The 19,519-nt window shown below is 38.3% G+C and overlaps 1 protein-coding gene across 1 annotated transcript in view; it reads right to left on the reverse strand.

The window, feature by feature from the left end:
- Positions 1 to 19,519, reverse strand: part of kif4 (kinesin family member 4) — a 116,000-nt gene that overhangs the window by 84,517 nt on the left and 11,964 nt on the right. Inside the window, exons 2-3 of the mRNA XM_079834417.1 lie at positions 11,995 to 12,118; positions 11,785 to 11,899 (exon numbers count right to left, since the gene is read on the reverse strand). Of these exons, the coding sequence (XP_079690543.1) occupies positions 11,785 to 11,899; positions 11,995 to 12,117 (238 nt within the window). The 5' untranslated portion in view covers position 12,118. The remainder of the gene's footprint in view (positions 1 to 11,784; positions 11,900 to 11,994; positions 12,119 to 19,519) is intronic.

Genomic DNA, 19,519 nt, shown 5'->3' on the forward strand with positions numbered 1-19,519 from the left:
CATTTCATTTATTTAAATTAAGTTTAAAATCGAGAAAGACGTTAATTTTTTTAATTCCTTTCCAAATTTTTGACACTTACGATTAGGCAATATACACAAGCTTACATTATATCTATCGTGCAGAACGAATACACTCGAGTTAGCATATGTTTATATAGTGTCACATGTTCATGTTGAGAAAACAATATCATCCACATGCTCGGGAAAGAAAACGTGCTCCGCTGACAAGACGTTGCAGAGACAAAGATAACAGTGTGCGAAGCAAAGTTTCTAACACTGCTTTGTGTGTTCTGTACTTGAACCGGTCTCTCTCGACAAAGCATAAAGGAAGCATATGTCTTGATAATTTTGCAGTCTGATAAGGGATCATCTCCGCTGATGATTTCCGGGACGTTTCTGCGATTTTAGAAAAAATCCTTAATTACAATATACCCGTGTCAAGTAACCAGCAAAATCCCTGTGAAATGTGGCGCATTTCACAGATAAGAATCCAAGAACCGCATTATTAGATCGTTTTCTAAGGCCGCACAATATTAAAACCTTTTATAAAACCATAATATATAGTGCGTTTGTATATTCACAAATTCAATTTTAAAAAAATGTATGTGCTGCGGCTTTAATATTAAAGGGGTGGTAAAACACATTCTTTTGAAGGCTTGATTGTGTTTGTGGGGTGCACTGTAACATGTGTTCATACATCGTTTTTAAAAAAATGGCATTATTTTTCATATATTTGACCTTTATTCTACACTGCTCTGTCCCTCCTTGTAAAACGGTCTGATGCTTTCCGGGTTCTATGAAGCCAGTCCCTCAAAAATACACAATGGGCTCAGATTGGTTCGCTGGCCCAGTGTGTTGTGATTCGCTAACCGCCTAGTGCACGTTTGTCAGAAACGCCACGCCCCTTACCTTTCCCGGTAGACTGTGCTTTGGTAGTATTAGAAACAATGGCGTCAATAAAGACATACCAATCTGAGCCCGAATCCGACCCAGAACATTTTAGTGAAGATGATCGAGCAGAACCTGTTCAGTCCTCAAGAGTAAAGACTGCGGATCTATAGTGATCGCTACTGATTGGCACTTTTGTATTTTTAGAACGATTATAGCCAAATATCTGTGGCAAGAACTATTAACCCAAAACGAACACTAAACACTGGCTTTACTAGTAGCCAAATCACACACAGAATCATGTTTAGCATGCCCGTAGTAGATAAACAATACATAACAGCTCTAATTAAAGAATCATTTACACTAATGCCAAGTTCGCTGTTGAGATTTTAACGTTAGGTGTTTGTAACGTTAGGTGTTTGTAACGTTAGGTGTTTGTCGGATAACGAATAATAATGAATAATGAATGAGCATTTAACAGACTGGTTTGCAGAACAGCTTTGTCATCTGTTTACTTCCTTGCTACAACGTACAATTAACCAATTACAGGAAAACACATCGACGAAAAATAAATCAGACTTACAGGTTGTGGCCCGTAACCAGCTTCTGTTTGTAAATCCAGCTTTCAGGACAAGCCGAGGTGCAAATCCGGCATTGAACTCGCGAAGATTGTGGATGTTTTCCTCCGTGAAATGTGCAGCGGGAGGCGCGCCCGTCGTGCATTCACACTGAACCGCTCATGAATTGCAATGGACGAATATTGTCCATTATGTGACATTTTCCAGTCTTCTCCTCCTTCTCGTGCTTTATGATGGGCAGCATATATCGGAGACCTGACCATGCTGTATGTTAAACGCCCATCCCCAGACCTGCAATCCGGATGAAAATAACTGTTTCGTCGGCATTGCAGCAACACCACTCCTGCCTATACCACTATACCACAACAACAGCGATACAAAATGGCCCCACCCCCCCTTATTTAATATTAACGGAGGAGGGGTTTATGTAAATATTGAGGCTGGTGCTGTCACCAACCCTGGAGGAATGTGTGTAGTCGCCTACTGGCCGTTTGCTGTAGTCCTTAGAAACTGATTTCTTTAAAAGCAAATATCTCCCTTTGCTTTAAACTTTGAACGTTGTAACTTTGCAGATGTTGTTTATGCTCAAGCGGCAACATTACACGCTAGTTAAAGTTAGAATAGTGAAATCGTGGTTTACCACCCCTTTAATTTACATGCGTGTCGGTTACGTGCGTCTCAGAGCAGCTCCGTTCTGCTCCACATGAACTGTTATCATTTTACATATGTTTAGCACCTCAAACTTCGACTCTGCATATGCTGTGACTTTGGGTTGCTTATATAACGTTCACCTGGGAACGCAATGTGCGCCATTTCATTAGATTTGTAAGGTAAATTTATAAACCTGCCAACACTGGAGAACACAATTAGGGATGCACCGGTTGACCAGCCAAAAACCGGTCTTCTTTGTATTTTTCTGCCGATTTATCCGGAAGTGCGCCTGCGTGCACATACGCCTATATTGCAATCATTCGCGAACATGTCACTTGTGTGTTACAAACGGAAACTGGAGAACTGAGGGAAGGAGATACGCTGAAGGGAATGAAGAGCCGCTTTCCTGCGCGAGCTGAAGTTGCGCGAGCTAACCTCTCCGCCCTGCACAAGCGTAGAGAGTGAGCGTTTGTTCAGCTCAGCTTCTCACATGTTGGATCGGATGAGAACAAAACAGACTAACTTGTGACAAAGCCGAAATACTTCTTTTTGTAGCCTAAAGAAGAACATGCATGCACTTTTGAAATGAAATACTATCTGTTCTGTAGCCTATGATGATCATTTTTATTTGATAACACTTTAGAATAATGATCATTAGTTAATATTAGTTAAAGGGTTAGTTCACCCAAAAATGAAAATTCTGTCATTAATTACTTACCCTCATGTCGTTCGACACCCGTCAGACCTCCGTTCATCTTCGGAACAGAAATTAAGATATTTTATCTGATGGCTCTGAATGTCCTCCATTGGCTCAATGGTACTCTACACTCTCAAGACCCTTAAAAGGTACTAAAGACGTCGTTACAAAGTCCATCTCACTACAGTGGTTCTAAAATAACTATGAATCGGCGACAATAGTTTTTGTGCGCAAAAAAACCCTAAATAACGACTTACATAGTGATGACGATTTCAAAACAAAGCATCATGAAGCTTCGAAGCGTTATGAATCAGTGAGCCGAATGATGATTTGGATCGCGTGTCAAACCGCCAAACTGCTGAAATTTGGCGATTCAAACTGCTGAATCGACTCAGTGATTCATAACGCTTGTTATGAGCAGCATTTAATGGAGCCGCTCTAATGCGGAGTTCACACATTTTCACTCGCTGACAGGTTTTGCGAAATCGCAGACATTTAGAGGCAAATTGGACGCGATCTGAGAGAATCACAGATGAGTCACAGATGAGTCACCGACACCTGTGAGATATTTGGCATGCTAAATACTTGGACATGTCTGTGATTCAAAATCCTGCTGTGTGAACTGGAGGATTTTTTTTATTTCCTTATCACTTCTCGCAAGTGTTTGGATGTGAAATGTAGTTTGCAGACCAGACAGAGTTGTTGGCAATTCTTCCTATTGTAAAGTCATGCAATGTGAAACCCCCCTGTCGCAGATGCATCATGCAGTGTGAACACAGCAGCAACTAAATGCTACCCCAGATAGTCATGCAGTGTGAAAAGGATAGTGATCTGACAACTCTAAAAATGCAATGTGAACTAGTGATAGACCAATATATTGGGCCGATATTTGCTAATTTTACGTGTATTGGCATCGGCCGATACCAGGCTGCTGCGTTGGCCAATATTTTTTTCCCTACATTATTTACAGACAGGCGTCCACAGGGCAGCTCTCACCGTCTTCAAACTCTCTTGCTCTCCCTCCCTCGTGCATATTAATCAAAATCAATTGAGAATTGACACAATGGTAAAAGGTCGAAAGAATGAAGTTTCACGTGGAGCATTGGGAGATTTTTTTCTGAATTACCGCGGTGTTGCTCTACAAGAGATTAAGTTAAATGACTAGGTTGTAAATAGTTTTAAAATTAAGAATAGTACAGTCAGCGTACACTTTATTATGCTGTTTGCTTGTTGATACTGTGTGCAATAGTGTAATTATTTTATTTATGATTAAATATTTATTTTCACCACTGAACTCTTTTTTTCTTGTTCTACATCACCTGTTTTTACTATTTGTTAAATATAGTTTTTTTTTGTTCAATAAATGTTCCTTTTTTAAATTGTAAATTTTAAATTGTTATCATGATCATTGTGTCATTTTTATGATGTAAATTGAGGGAGCAAAAGCAGTATCGGCTCCAAATACAGGGTTCTTGCAGGTTTGAGAAAGTCAAATTTAAGACCTTTTTAAGACATTTTAAGACCATAAAGATTGAAATTTAAGACCTATACGACGCATTACCAAAATTATTTAAATCAAAGAAACAATAAAAAAAGCAATAAAGCAATGACATTAGTAACCCTCCACAGCCAACAACGTGCCAAATGCCCAAAACCTTAGGCCCAAAATAAAAATAGGCTAAAACAAACTTGCCCTCAAATAGAATAGATTACAAAACAGCATATTAATAGCCTAATAGAGATTGAACAGGGGATGCACTAAGGAGATAGGATAAACTAGGGATGCACGATTTGGGGAAGATTTCTAATTGCGATTATTCTGGTTAAAATGCTAATTTTTTGTTTTGTTTTTTTTACAAATGAAAAATGTATGCATATAACATTTTATATATTAATGTTTATATATTAACGAGACTAATAATAATGATTATATTCAATAAATACAAATATTTAACAAAATTATAAATACTACTATTACAATAACATTTTAATTATTAAAAAATTAAAAATAGAGTATTTAAGAATAAATATAACAATATAATAATAATACTAATAAAATAACATTTATATTTTACAGAAAACTTATTTTACAAAAAAAACCTGCTGGGTTACCTGTTAATATGCAGACAGCCTATGACAATCATTAGAAGGGTCTAAAGATTTATTGTAAAAAATAAAATAAAATAAAAAATTCTGTGCTTTTTATCTGTGATATAAATTTCTTAAAGTCTATGTATTTAATATGAAACTGTGGGGGAAAAACTGTACATTGGAGAAAAACATATGGGTTGTCATATAAATTTATTTAGAGAGAAGTATTTTTTTTCATATTTGTTACCCAAACTTTCATTCATACTGAAGCCAGAGGGCGCCCTCGAGCAGAAACTCCACATTTCCCTCAGAGAAGTAATCCTTAGCCCTAATGTGAAGCTAGCGATGTAGGATAAACTGAAGATAGAAACGCTTTGACTGATGAAACGAAGACAATAAATACAACTGCATCAAGCTATGGTGTATTTGAGTTCTTCAAGCCTTCACTATTGTCATAATAATAAGGTATGCAGTGCTGATTGAGTGCAGACTTTATCACTGTATAGAATAGAAAACAATGCATGTCTGCCTCATTCTGTCCAGAAAAATACAACGTTATTAAATGTAGACGTATTTTGCGGGCAGGTAATTGCATTTATCACGGGATTTGTAGTTTTATCACCGAGTACGTGTACCAACACCCCCAGAAAGAACTACAACACACCGAACGAACGCTCTGAGGGCGGCGCAGCAAAGACTCTAGAGCTCCGCTTTCGCGATTCGATACTTTTTGCTACAGTGTAACGTTAATAACTTTCTGCAGCCAGCGTTTCTGGAAATGAACAAGGATAACACTTTTTTTAAGACCTAACTAAATTTAATTTAAGACCTCGGGTGAAAATCTGGCCGTTTTTAAGACGTTTTAAGGCCTTAAATTTAAAAAATAAAATTTTAGACTTTAAGACTTTAAGACCCCGCGGGAACCCTGCAAATATCGGCTCAAGAAAATCGACAGCCTCTATCGGTCATCGGCTAAGGCTGATGAAAGAAAAAAAAAAAAACGGTATCGGCACTAAAAAATCCATATCGGTCGATCCCTAATGTGAACTCAGCATAAGAGGCACGTAAGCTACAAGGCACACATGTAAATAATTAAAGCACATACATAGGAAAGTGGATATATAGAGAGATAGAGAAAGAGATAGAGAGTTGTTACGGCAACCAACTGGCAGGTTATGATCCACACATATTTTTAAATATCCCTGGAGTAAGGCAAGCCTAATGAAACTTATATCAAACTGAAGATAAAAGCAAGAGAAATATTATACACTGAAACAGCGCAGTTGGGATGAGAACTGGAGGGAAACTGGACAGAACAGAAGATACTGGAATCAATCCACATCATTCACATCCAAAGAGCAGGCAAGATTGAATCTCCATCTACACTGCATTTAAAAGACTGTTGGAAATTAATGAGACCGAACTAAAGAATGAGAGAACTAAAGAAACTTTAAAAAAAATAATAATAAAAAGTTATTTATTGTTAAATGAATTCTAATATAATATAGAAAACTAGCATACAGTATTAAAGTGACAGTTACAAAATGAGTTACAGAAAACAAATCGAAACAATGGAAGCCATTGCAGGGGAGCCCCTCCCCCTCTCCATCACATACCATCAAGAATGTAAAGGACAAGAAAGCTTATAAATACAGCCTGCTGAAGAACAACCCAGAGACTTTGATGGCAGACGTTTCACAAAAAGGGGACAGAGCCATCATCACTAACCTGCTCCTCTACACAGCAGACTGCAATCTGTACAGATGCCTAGTTTTCTGTAGTTTTTGTAATATTTAATGGCAGAAAAATTCAAATTTATGAAGAAAATTACATTAACAAGGCATTTCTAACCATAAACATCTATCATAATGGAACCATGATGTTGGAAATGACGTCATCGCAGAGTGCCAAGCAGACGAGGCGCGCGCGCAGTCAGCGGAGCCGGTCACAAGCCTAACAGTGTGTAAATGCGCACCCGCATTAGTCTAATCTAGACTTCATCAGGTAGTGTATGCATGCACTATCTGGGTGTGTGTGAGGGATATACTCGATAATGTCAGATCGCACATCGTTAAAACACCAATTACGATACTAATCGCAGACGATATGTATCGCACACCCCTACATCCATGTAGGCATGAATGACCTGAGGGCACAACAAGAGCGAGTGGCACAATCAGTGACACGGGTGGCCATTAAAGCTACACAAACCTTCCCAACTTCAAAAGTAATTATCTCCACCATCCTACCCAGATCAGACTTCCATCCTTGTACCATTCAAAAAGCAAACATGGAATCTCACGTAGATGTGCTGGAATGCTCACCTAATGTTCACCTGGCACATCATCCCACACTGGACATCCACCTCCATAAAGACTGTGTTCATGTGTTTGCTAAAACGCTTAAAGACATGGCCCTGGGCCGAACCCCTGGCAGCTTCCTAAAGAACGCCAGAGCAGCATCTACCCCTCAGCCAGCGAGACGCTATCTTCACGCAGCACCACAAAACATCATCTCTCCACACTCAGCTGAGCCCTACACTTCAGCCCCTACCCAGAGGCCTGCACCCTATCGCCAACACTGCACCACCCAGCACAGAAAAATATGTGGCAGCAATGGACCATCCAAAAGTATGCTCACTCACTGACAACTTCCTCTGCAGAGTTTATCCTCACGATGGAGATGGTGTAAATCTGACCGTGGAAAACAAATTATATATTTGATTATTTGGCAACTTTATCTAATCTCAAATCCTCTAAGAAAATCCATAAAACTACAGAAGAGAACGAAAAATGGTTTGATTTAGATTGTAAAACAATGAGGAAATATAAGAATTATCAAATCAAAAACACAGACAACCAAACGATGCAGATTTGCGTCATCAATATTGTGACCATGGTACCATGGCTGCAGCGGCGCAATGATTAGTTGGTATTCTGTGAAACATGGTGGTAGTATACACCTTCGACTTCCTATCACAGCCCTTTACAACACACAGAACCATGGCTAATCACAGGTAAATCCACAACACAATTTGTCGGCTGCCACCCTGAAACTTTCTCTGCAACTACACAAACTTACTGCCGGTCACATTGAAAGTTACCTAACTTGGGGCTACTTTCAGGCGCTGTAATATCATTGCGCTGCTGCAGCCATGGTACGGCCTCGAAGATCCGCGACTATTACGCAGGAATGAGAAAGTAGTTCCTAGCCATATAGGTGTAGAAAAATCGCAACTTTTAATTTTCAGTTGGTCTTAGCAAACGATGTAACTGTAGAAGAGTCAAGATTTAAATATTAAAAAAATGACCAAAGACACTTTCAATATTTTTCCTGAGATTCTAATGGACTGATCAGAATCAATGATGTATGCTAAGCTATGCTAAAAGTGCTACCGCCAGATACAAAGATCGGCTGAATGGATTCAAAAACGGTAAAATTCAACTATTTAACTCTAAGGGACTTGTAAAATGAGCCTATTTTCAAAAAAAATGGAGTGTTCCTTTAAACTATAAAACGATCGCAGATGAAAACATCCAGGATCAACACTGTTCATGTACCGCAGGGTAAGATTACATAAATTCACATTTAAAGAGCACCTATCAAGGAATTTTGAAATGTACCTTTCATGTAGTGTGTAACATAGATCTAAGTGAACAAAAACATCCTGTATAGTTTGAAATTTGACAGTGCACCGTATTTATAGTTATTTTCTTTCAAAAGTAAGAGTCGACTCGGAGTCATTTTTAAGAATCGTTAGAAGACCGAAGCTTTTTCTCTGACTAGATGACATCAACTTGTCAAGTTATTTGAATACGATACGCCCACTTATTGCGCTCCAAGACGCCAGTGAAAACTAGAAAACATCATGGCGACGAGACGCTGTGTTCTGAAGAGCGACTCAAAAGCAAACTTTTCATCTGGCCAAGGATGAGCATTTGAAGACTAAGTGGCTTGAAGACAAACCATACATCGTCGCGATTGAGTGTTTATTAGTCGTCAAATGTATGTTTCGCGATCTCAGGAAGCTTTTATTATGGACTTCTATTATGGCACATGGTTCTTCTTCGTCTGTCTGTACATAGACTACATGTGCACAGAGCGCCCTCCGGCTGCCAGGATGAATTGAAAACAACACATAAGAGACTCAATCGCTCATGATTAGGCTATATCTGCGCATTTTGAGGAAGTATTGAATAAAAAAATACTCCTCTGTTTAGAAATTTGACACAGACATATGAGAATCTATCAATATATCTCCTCATCTGCACACTTTTGAACTAAAAGCTCTGAGGGATGTTGATTTGTCGTGAGTGAGGAGAATAGAGTTTTTTTTATGAATGAGATCAGCTGAGGCTCATATTACAATCAAACGTACAGACGCGGTTTTCATATTCATAACTCCTGACACATATTAACAAATTACTGTCACTATAAGACTTTGATGGGCGTTCCGTTTCCGAAAATATCTGCACAGACTATACCAATCACAACTGACTGGGTCATCGGACCAATCACCGCAGTTTAGCGTCACGTAAAGGCGGGTTTTGAAAAGTGAATCACTAAAGGAATCATTTGATAATCGCTGTCAAAACAGGTAAAAATAAATGCATATTATAAGAAAACTAAAGTCTTTTTGACATTGCATGCATGCAAAACTGTTGTTGGGGACTTCTAAAACAATAGTTGGAACATTTTAAATGCCATGATAGGTGCTCTTTAATCAGTTTAATATGGAGAGATGCACTGAAATGTAGACCTTCGTGTTTCTGACCTAACGTTACACCGTTGCATGGGAACAGTTATTTATAGTTAGTCAGTTTGTACGTCAGCAGGGAATTACTAACTTTAAATCGTAACTTAATGAGAGTATGACAAACAGAAAATCCTCTCAGGATCCCTGGAATCAGTGTTACAGTACCTCAGGCACGACGTTTACCATTTTTGTAGCATAAACACTATCAAACCGATGACAGCTTCAGATTTTCCAATGTATCTCTATGGCGCTGACACCTAAAGATGTGCGAGTTCCGGTCCCAGCGCGACTGATACTCAACTGCCATTGGCTCATTGGCTTTCGATGGGAGGGGCTTACCGATAGGTCAATTGAATTGAAAATTGAAGAGACAGAGACAGTCTAATAATGCGGTTCATTAACGGTCCTTGGAATGCGCCACTTCTGGTATTTTGACGGTTACTCGACACGGGTAAATTGCAATCAAGGATTTTTTTTAAATAGAGTACTCGATTTTAATAGAGGACTTGTGACAGCCCTAATATTTACATTAAGCATGTGGAACAAATGAAAGTCAATAGAGGTTTAATAATAGTATTAAACTATTAAATAGAATACTGAATATAAATATAATATAATTAATATAATATAATTTAATATAATTTAATATAATATAAGGCTGTATGATTAATCGAAAAATAACCGAAACCGACATTCAGAACCTCTAACCGACGTATTTCCCATGTCGGTTATTTCGTTTTTCACGTGACTCCGCCCCGTCAGTCACATCAAGTGCAGTTTGCAGGCAAACAGAGATGCAGGAGCAGTTATCGGTGTATAAAGATGCCCAGACTCACTATTGTAACTGCATGTTTTACTCAGTTTATACAGGTCAGTTAATCGCTGTTCTTAAAGCCTACGCGCTGACATACACACACACACACACACACACACACACACACACACACACAGACAGACGGCGCGCGCAAGCCCCGAAGCCAGACCGCTTTCACTTTCGTGCTCATAAAGTATGTCAAGTACATGCGTTTAAAGGCTTGCCAATTTCAACATTTAAAGATTGTGCACTATTCAAAAACAACAATACGGACAATGTATCCGTTCAGGGCTCAGCTTTTTTCAGTGACACAGAGCAGAGCCTTGTCGCGTCTCTGACAACGCGCGCGCCCTGAAGGCAGACCTCTTTCACCTGCGTCCTCACAAAGCTTGTCATTTGTATGTGGTTTAAGCCCTGCAAGTTTTCTACCATCAGATGTGTATTATGTTGAACTAATGCCTGATATATTGTGACAAACGAGCACTCAGACAGAAGCGCACAGAGAGTAGCGCAGAAACTCAACCGTTATAGGCATATATTTTAATACCTTTGAAGTAAGTAGCCTACAAACCACAGCTTCATAATGAATAGAGACGGTATGAGTAATTCACACACAATCACGCTCTCATTAATGCATTCAAATAAATGTAATGTAGGCCTACTGTATTAATTTATCTGTATCTGATGTACAACAAACAGACATCTGCCCCATGGACAATAACTGCTGAAAGTGAACCGTTTCCTTCAAGTGTTTTAAAAATCACAAAGAAATGCACTTTCATTAGAAAAAAAAAATTCCACCTTTAAAAGTAGAAAATATTTACAGTAAAAACCTTATCAGTGAACTCTCAACCTTAATATGAGGGCAAAAAAAAAAGAAAAAGAAATAATCGTTCATTAATCGTAATCAAGCTCAAATGTTCAATTAATCAAGGTTTTTATTTTTGGTCAAATAGTTACAGCTCTAATATAATATATAAATGACAATATTTGCTTGTCCGCATAGTTTCTGATTTCAGTAGTAGATTAGTTTCTCAACACGGTCCCTAAAGGTTAACTTTTGTGCAGAGTTTAGCTCACCTGCCTGTAACTCTCTATAGATGATATCAATTAAATTGTAAAAACATGAAAATGTACAGCATATAATCTACATCAATGAATACACACAATTCTGTATTTTAAAAAAAATAGATTAAGTATTTTTTTTACTGGTGTAACCATTGAATTTGGTTGCACCAGCATGGTGCCAGACACTTTTGGCTGCAAAAATCAGAGATCCACAAAATCCTAGTGTGACTGGTTTACAAACCTTTAAAAAGCCCAGACAATAATGGAGACACCGCAGTGTTGAATACTTCCTCCTGTTCAGTTGTGGGGTCAAAAACATAATCATAGGTGAAAGCCTTGTCATTCCCAACAATGACCTGAAATGGGGGAAAAGATTTCATGAGTCAAAGTACTGATATGACTTTTTGATGCAAAAGAGAGAATAAAATAGGCAAGATCTTATGATACACACCTGAGGTTCACCAGGTACAAAATTAAGACAGCACTGACATCCTTCATGCGTTTCTTTCGGAACCAGTGGCCGGCATCTCAGCGCAACCCTCACTGGAAAGGCCTTCTCATCCTCCTTGGTCATGCTAGAAGAACAAATGAGGCTGAATTACAAATGACAACCCAACTCTACTATCATGTGTTTACATACACATTCTTAACCCGTTTATGCTAAATAAGCAACAATGCACATGATCGTGTAAATGCATAATTTTCCTTGATCAGAGTAAAGGCCTTTGCACACTGAGTCCGAAATTTTTGCATGCGTTTTTTCGTATTCGTGATCCGAAAAATTTGTCACGCACAGAGACCTTGCACACTGAGTCTGATGCGTATTAATGAATGCGTCACGGGAAAAAAAAGCAAAAAAATACAAAATGCCGTCTTCAAGTAGTGAGGATGTTTTTTTTTTTTGTCCACTCTCGTCTTAAAAAACAGAAAAAGAAAGAGGAAATATTGGGTCCATCCACTTCTGCGATCGCGTAGAGAGTAGGGCTGGGACGGTTACCGCAATACCGCAGTCACGTGACGCCTACCGCGGGTCTGAGATCGTCACCGCCATCACCACAAAAAAAAAAAAAAACAAACAAAAAAAAAAAACATTGGCCTGCACATGTGTGCACGTTGTGTCTAATTCCATGGATTCATTGATTCTAATGACATGGATTGTGTCTAATGATGTGCGTGTCTTATATGGATTCAAGGTTTTCTAAACAAAACTGAATCAAAAGATGGAGCAAATCCGACCTTTCGCGAGTTGGGGAGCGCAATTTTCCATTATAACATTCCATTTGTATCTGTGTAATGTCTTGTAGCCTATAATTTGAATTAAATTTTACTAAAGCATAAAATACAGGCGCATAAGCAGGTTAATTGCACGTGCTTAACACAATTCTCTCACATGGTTGCGCAGCCGACAATAGCGGGTAGGGAGATAGAAGTCATGAAAGCAGAAAAAAAAGAACGCACCGCCCGGGCCATGGGTTTGTGTCGAACGCTGGTGACCGATTTCTCCCATAGCTGGCAAAAAAAAAAAAACACGGCTTCAGAAAGAACAAACTGAGCTGGACCTGCCTCAGCCCTCCTTAGTACTGGCAAGTACTAACTCTGTTTGGGAAAGATTGACTACAAATAAGCTGGGCATGCGAAATTTCATTCAATATAATCAATAAATAATCTATTGTAGGCAATTAAATATAAGTAGGCTATGTGATTCTGAAATTCCAATTTCATTAAAAGGCTATCGAAAAAGATATCTGTCTGGCAGGCTTACAAGCACAGTAGTGTGCGACACTTAAATAAATTAAATTAAATAGCCTTCGTTAAATATTTGAACCACTGAGACAAAAGCGCACACGAGATATATAAATTAATATGAATATGTAAAAATATGTAATATAAATATAAATATAAATAATATGTAATATAAATATAAATAAATAATATCCAATCAAGGTAGTGTGAGCAGCGACACTTTGTTCAATTAAATAGCCTTCGTTAAATAGCACCACTGAGACAAAAGCGCACACGAGATAGGCATATAGCCTATATATTAATTAATATAAATATGTAAAAATAGGCCTAATATAATATAATATAGTATGTAAAAATTATTTAGCCTATGTAATATAAATAACATAAATATAGATAATTATATAATATGAAAATTATTTATGTAATATAAATAACATATATGGGGATATATATATATATAAATAATCATTAGCCTAAATAGCCTTGTTAAATTAAAAAGTATTCGTTAAATAGCCTTGAACCACTGAGACAAAAGCGCACACCACACAAGATATGTAAAATAATATAAATAGGCTATGTAAATGTTATAAAATATAAAAAATAAATATAAATAATAAACGTAGCATAATATACAATCACGGTAGTGTGAGCAGCGAGTGACTACACTTTGTTAAATTAAATAGCCTTGAGCCTTCGTTAAATAGTCTTCATTAACCACTGAGACAAAAGCACACACGAGATGTAAATTGTAAATGTAAATTATAGCCTGAATTTGTAAAAATATGTAATATAAAAATAGAAATACTATAAATATAAATAATATATTATATTATATGGGCGGGTGTGCGCGAAAGTCGTTATAGTTTAAGTGATTGTTTGATGACGACGACTGTAATCTGAAAGTAAAAATATGGTAAATAAATAAACATGAACAAATAAATATAGGCTATATTACTGATCAATACCGATAAATAAAAATGTGTTTGTTTGTCTTTGTTTATGCTGTTCCATCTTCAGATCTCTCAGTCGTGATCTGATCTGCTCTCTCAGCAAAAAATATGACGGATGTAAACCATGGCCTAGTCTATATTTCGTTTTGCCAGCACTTTTTTTTTTCAGATATCATTTCATTTCTGTTCTAATTGTTCCTGTTCTAAACGTGAAAAAATAAATGTAAAATAAACATGTTCCTTATTATGTTCAATTGCCTGCGCTGGTGTGTGCGTGTGCGGCTGTGCGCGAAACTCGATCGGGAGCCGTTTAAAGCGGTTTACCGCTGAACCGCGGGAATTTCTTGCTTTTCAACCGCGGTAAGAAAAAATCCATACCGTCCCAGCCCTAGTAGAGAGGAAGGAGAGTTCCACCTCAAGGAGCGTTGCGAGATTATCCAGACCGATTAAAAATTTACTTTAGACTGTCAGTGGCTCAGTTTGATGCTTTGCTAGCGATAGGCTACTGGAGCCACATATTAAAAAGAAGACCACCAATCTCTGTGAATCAATTTATCCTGAACAAAGACTGGCAGTATGTCTCCGCACACACGCACGGTTTACAGGGACTTGGTGAGCTATAATTATAGCTGTGATATAATAATATTAGTAGTATTTTTGATACAATAATATATAAGGGTATCTGAGCACTGGCGATTCATTCACCAGCATTGCCAGCAGTTTTAGGTTGGGCATCAGCACTGTAGATGGGAAAAACGCAGAAAATCAAACCTGTTCCGAATTTTTTTTTGACGGACGAAAGTTTCGGAGGCAGTGTGCAAAGGCCTTAAGGTCCTAAACGGCTTAAGCATAAACCGATTGTCACATAGATTTTTTGCTCTACGCTGATTTCACTCACCATGTAAACGCATTAACCTGATTTCTGTCGGCTTATTGAAATACTGAACGGAACGCATCCTTACCGTAAAATTAAGCGTATCCAGACAGAGCAAGCATTTTGCAGTAAGGGAGGAGGAAATATATGGCAAACCCAAAAAGTTATAAAAGTGCTCTCCTCTCATGCAGCAGAAGTGGCAGCAAAATGTTGCATCTGTAACTGCATGAGATGATAATATATGAGCTGTAAGTTTCCCACTGACATGTTGCAATACTCTTCTTCGCTTTATTTAAAGTCCAAAAATGAAAATGACCCCATGATTCACTAGGTGTATATGACATTCTTCTTTCAGACAAATACAATCGGAGTTAAAAATGTCCTGGCCAATCCAAGTATTATAAATGGCAGCCCAAACTTTGAAGCCCAAAAAAAAGTGCATCCATCCATTATAAAAGGTAATCCACACGGCTCCGAGGGGTTAATAAAGGCCTTCTAAAGTGAATGGGTTTGTGTAAGAAAAGTATCCATATTTAAAACTGTATAAAGTAAAATATCTAGCTTCTGGCGGAACGCCTTCCGTATTCAACTTATGATGAAAGTGTAATGCCTCTCACAGTTCAAAACGCTTGCTACTTCCGACATCATGTCACGCCAGTTACACTTTTTTCGTAAGTTGAATACGGAAGGCAGTCTGGCGTAAAGTCTTGTAAACACGGTTTACTTGCGTTGTCGAGTTATTGTTTGCATTGTAAACATGGACAAAACATTATATGTTTTTTGAGAGTTATCAGCGTACTGGTGTGCATGTAAATGTGCTCATTGTCTTGCAAAGCCAGTGTGCATCGAGCAAGACAAGACTGGTAACATAGGAATTGCCATTATTAATACTGAGTCTAAGAATAATTAGTCTGATCAACCAAAGATGCAACGGAAAGCCTGATGCACCAAACAAGCTCAAAGTTGTCAAATTCACAATGCACTATTTGAAAAATGTAGACATTGAATAACTTTAGACAAAACAGCTGACTCTAAAGCCGGGTGCACACTGTACGATTTATAATAGTCCTTTACGATTGCTCCTTGTCATACTATATGAACATGATCCCTGCTGTAAGCGATGTCACACTGCATGTCAGACTGCAACCTCCAAGTTGTCATTAAATGTCAGACTGCATGATAGTCAAGGCAAGTTAAAAGTGGACGCACACAAGAAAACTAGCCCAGAGTTTATCAATTAATGATGTGTTTAGTGACAGTGAGCTGCATTACACACGGGATTGAAATGGTGGCTACAAATAAATCTCTAGGGCTCATTTTGGTCATGGTTTGTCTTGAAAAACAAAGACAATTTGATGGTCTTCAGAGGAGAAAGACTGTGTACCAAATCTTCTGACACTGGCAGAATTTCGTCTGAGATAAAATTATCGTAAGGGTCATTAATCGGCAGTCAGTGAAAATGTCAAACTAACGATCAAAGACTTCAGATTTTAGCCTCGGATCAGAGGAATCTTTTAGTATTTGCAAAATTTGTCTCAGACGGCCAAATCATGGCCAAAAATCACAGTGTGGACCCGGCTTAAGGCACACCAACTGGGTTCAAAAAGGATGTGAAAAAATATTTGGGATTAGTGGATAACCAGAGTCAAGCAAAAGTGCAGTAGCCTGCAATGCATTTGCTTTGAAGGTAATTTGAAGGTATTTTTGCCATATTCAAGCAGGTAGAGACATCAGTTGGATAGATTGAGTTAGACATACCTATGCCAAAGTCATGACCCTGCTATTTTGGAATAGCAATAAAAAAAATAATCTATTTGCCATTTCATTTCCTCCGTGTCCTGCCACAACCTGCACTAAATTCAAATGAAATCGCAACACCCTTTGCACTTGCATTTCCGATGTCTAACACAGTCAACTGTCAATCAGGCTTGAGGGCGGGGTTTATTGATGTAGGCTGAAAGTAGGCCACGACGTCTAGTGGTGGAAAACAGGGAATTTGGATATTTTTGTAATAAAAACCAAAGTTAAAACTCTTTAGCTCAAACAAAGTCAAAATGCAGAACTGATTGTATGTTCACCTGGCAACCAGAAAAAACAGCAAATAAGAACTGACATGACTGCATTCGTTCAAAGGTTAGTTCACCCAAAAATGAAAATTCTGTCATTAATTACTAAAGGCCCATTTATACTTCTGCGTCGAGTGTACGCCGTAGTGTATGCCGTAGTGTATGCCGTAGTGTATGCCGTAGTGTACGCCGTAGTGTACGCCGTAGGCTACGCGCGTAGCCGCCGTCGTGAGCATTTATACTTCTGCGCTGTTGTCTGCGTCAATGTGCAATTCCACATGCAGACGCTAGAAGGCAGTGTCCTTGGGCATGTTGGTGTAATCAAGACAACAGCCGAAGAAGAAGCAGCTTGATGTGTAGAATCTGTACATTCATGTCGGAGTATCAGCAGCAGTGAGAGAGCGGCTTTTCTTGCAGCTTGAGTTGTTGTATCTAATACAAATTAAGCATCTCTAGTTGATTAGTAAAGTTAAATAAGGCGATCTGGCGCTGGAATGCATTTGTGAAACCATGCGGAGCTCGTGGCCCCTGTTTTCAGCAGCGGTGGCTCGAGCAATCGATTGCTGTTGCGGAGACTTCATTCACGAAATATACCCTAATGTGTCCCTGTTCTTGATATACAATTACTGATTAACATCTTTGGTTTTAATGAGAAAATAAATAAACTATATTCCGCGGATCTATGTATTTATTTACTACCATAAAGAATCGCTGGACTGCAAAATAGTGTGTTATAGCAGACGTAAGGAACTATCATCCAATTTCTGGACACACACTCCTATCGCAGATTTTTTATTTATTTATTGACCTGAGGGAAGGGTTCTGGCAGACCAATCGCAGCGCTTGCGGTCCGCGTAGAATTGACGCGTTGTTACATTTTTGGAGAGGTGCGCGTCAGGCTACGGCGTAGGGTACGGCGTATCCAACGCGTCTATGCCGTACCCTCTGTGTGCACTCGACGCAGAAGTATAAATTGGCCTTTACCCTCATGTCGTTCGACACCCGTAAGACCAAAAAAAACCTAAATAACGACTTAGTGATGACGATTTCGAAACACGGCATCATGAAGCTTCGAAGCGTTATGAATCAGTGAGTCGATTCAGCAGTTTGGATCGCCAAATTTCAGCAGTTTGGCGGTTTGACACGCAATCCGAATCATGATTCGACTCACTGATTCATAACGCTTCGAAGCTTCATGATGCCGTGTTTTGAAATCGTCATCAATATATAAGTCGTTATTTAGGGTTTTTTTGTAAAGTGGCCGTTTGAATTGAACACAGAATCGATTCTGAATTTTTGAGAATCGATTCCGAATCGTGATGCATCGATGCATCAACCTTTTCTCCCACCCCTAATATTAACTGTTAACTGATAGCCTAATATTAGAATATTAAACTGGCATTAAATAAAAATACAATTGGTCAGTATCTGTGACCCATTAAAAAGACAAAAAAAGCTCAACAACAGAACCTGGATTCACACATTATCACATGTTCACGCACCTGCAGCGTTTCTGACAACAGAGAAAAACAGAATAAAATATAAATAAAAAGCATAAAATAGCCAAAATAAACACTAAATATCGCTCTCTTAGCCTTAAAAAGAACCGGCAGTTTGTTTGCTGGCTCCAAAATATGTGAAGTGATATAAGAAGCTAAGGCTGTCCCTGAATGAAGTTTTTTTTCTACTCAACTAGTTGTTCATTTAAGCCAGGGGTCGGGAACCTTTTTGGACCAAAGAGCCATTTTTAATTTTTGGTTAAAGCATTTTTCCTAAAGAGCCACAGTAAAAAATTATAAAATCGTTATTTAAAAAAAAAAAAAATGTATCTTCAATAATATGTCAACAGTAGGCTAGTATAACTAAAAACCAACAAATATGCAGCAAACAATAACATAAGTTGCAATATGAAATTAATTGTGCAGGGCTTTCACGGTGAGGTTGAGTTATAAATTTGAGTGTGTGAACGCACACACAGTGCTTAGGCCTACAGTTATGTGAATACTCGACTTGGCATTTTTATATATTTTTCTGTGTTTATTTGGCCGTTTAGGCGTGCTATGTGTGTCCGTGTTGCGCTCGGAGCACACGCACAGCATCCTGTCAGTCATTCAGTTGTCTTCCGCGATTTATCACGCTTTTATTATTTATTTTTATCAACTGAAATCTGCACGGATTATCATAAATACAACACATTTATTTATCACAAGGGTCTCTGCGGCAAAAGCGAAAGTACCAGCGGTTGAAATGTTTCTTTGCACCAGTTTCAATAAAAGGATAGGCCTATTTTAAAGATTATATATTATATATTGAGCTGATCTTCACACTGTAGCCCTATATCGC

The sequence above is a fragment of the Gobio gobio genome (genome assembly GCF_949357685.1).
Source record: "Gobio gobio genome assembly, chromosome: 14".
Lineage (NCBI taxonomy): Eukaryota > Metazoa > Chordata > Actinopteri > Cypriniformes > Gobionidae > Gobio > Gobio gobio.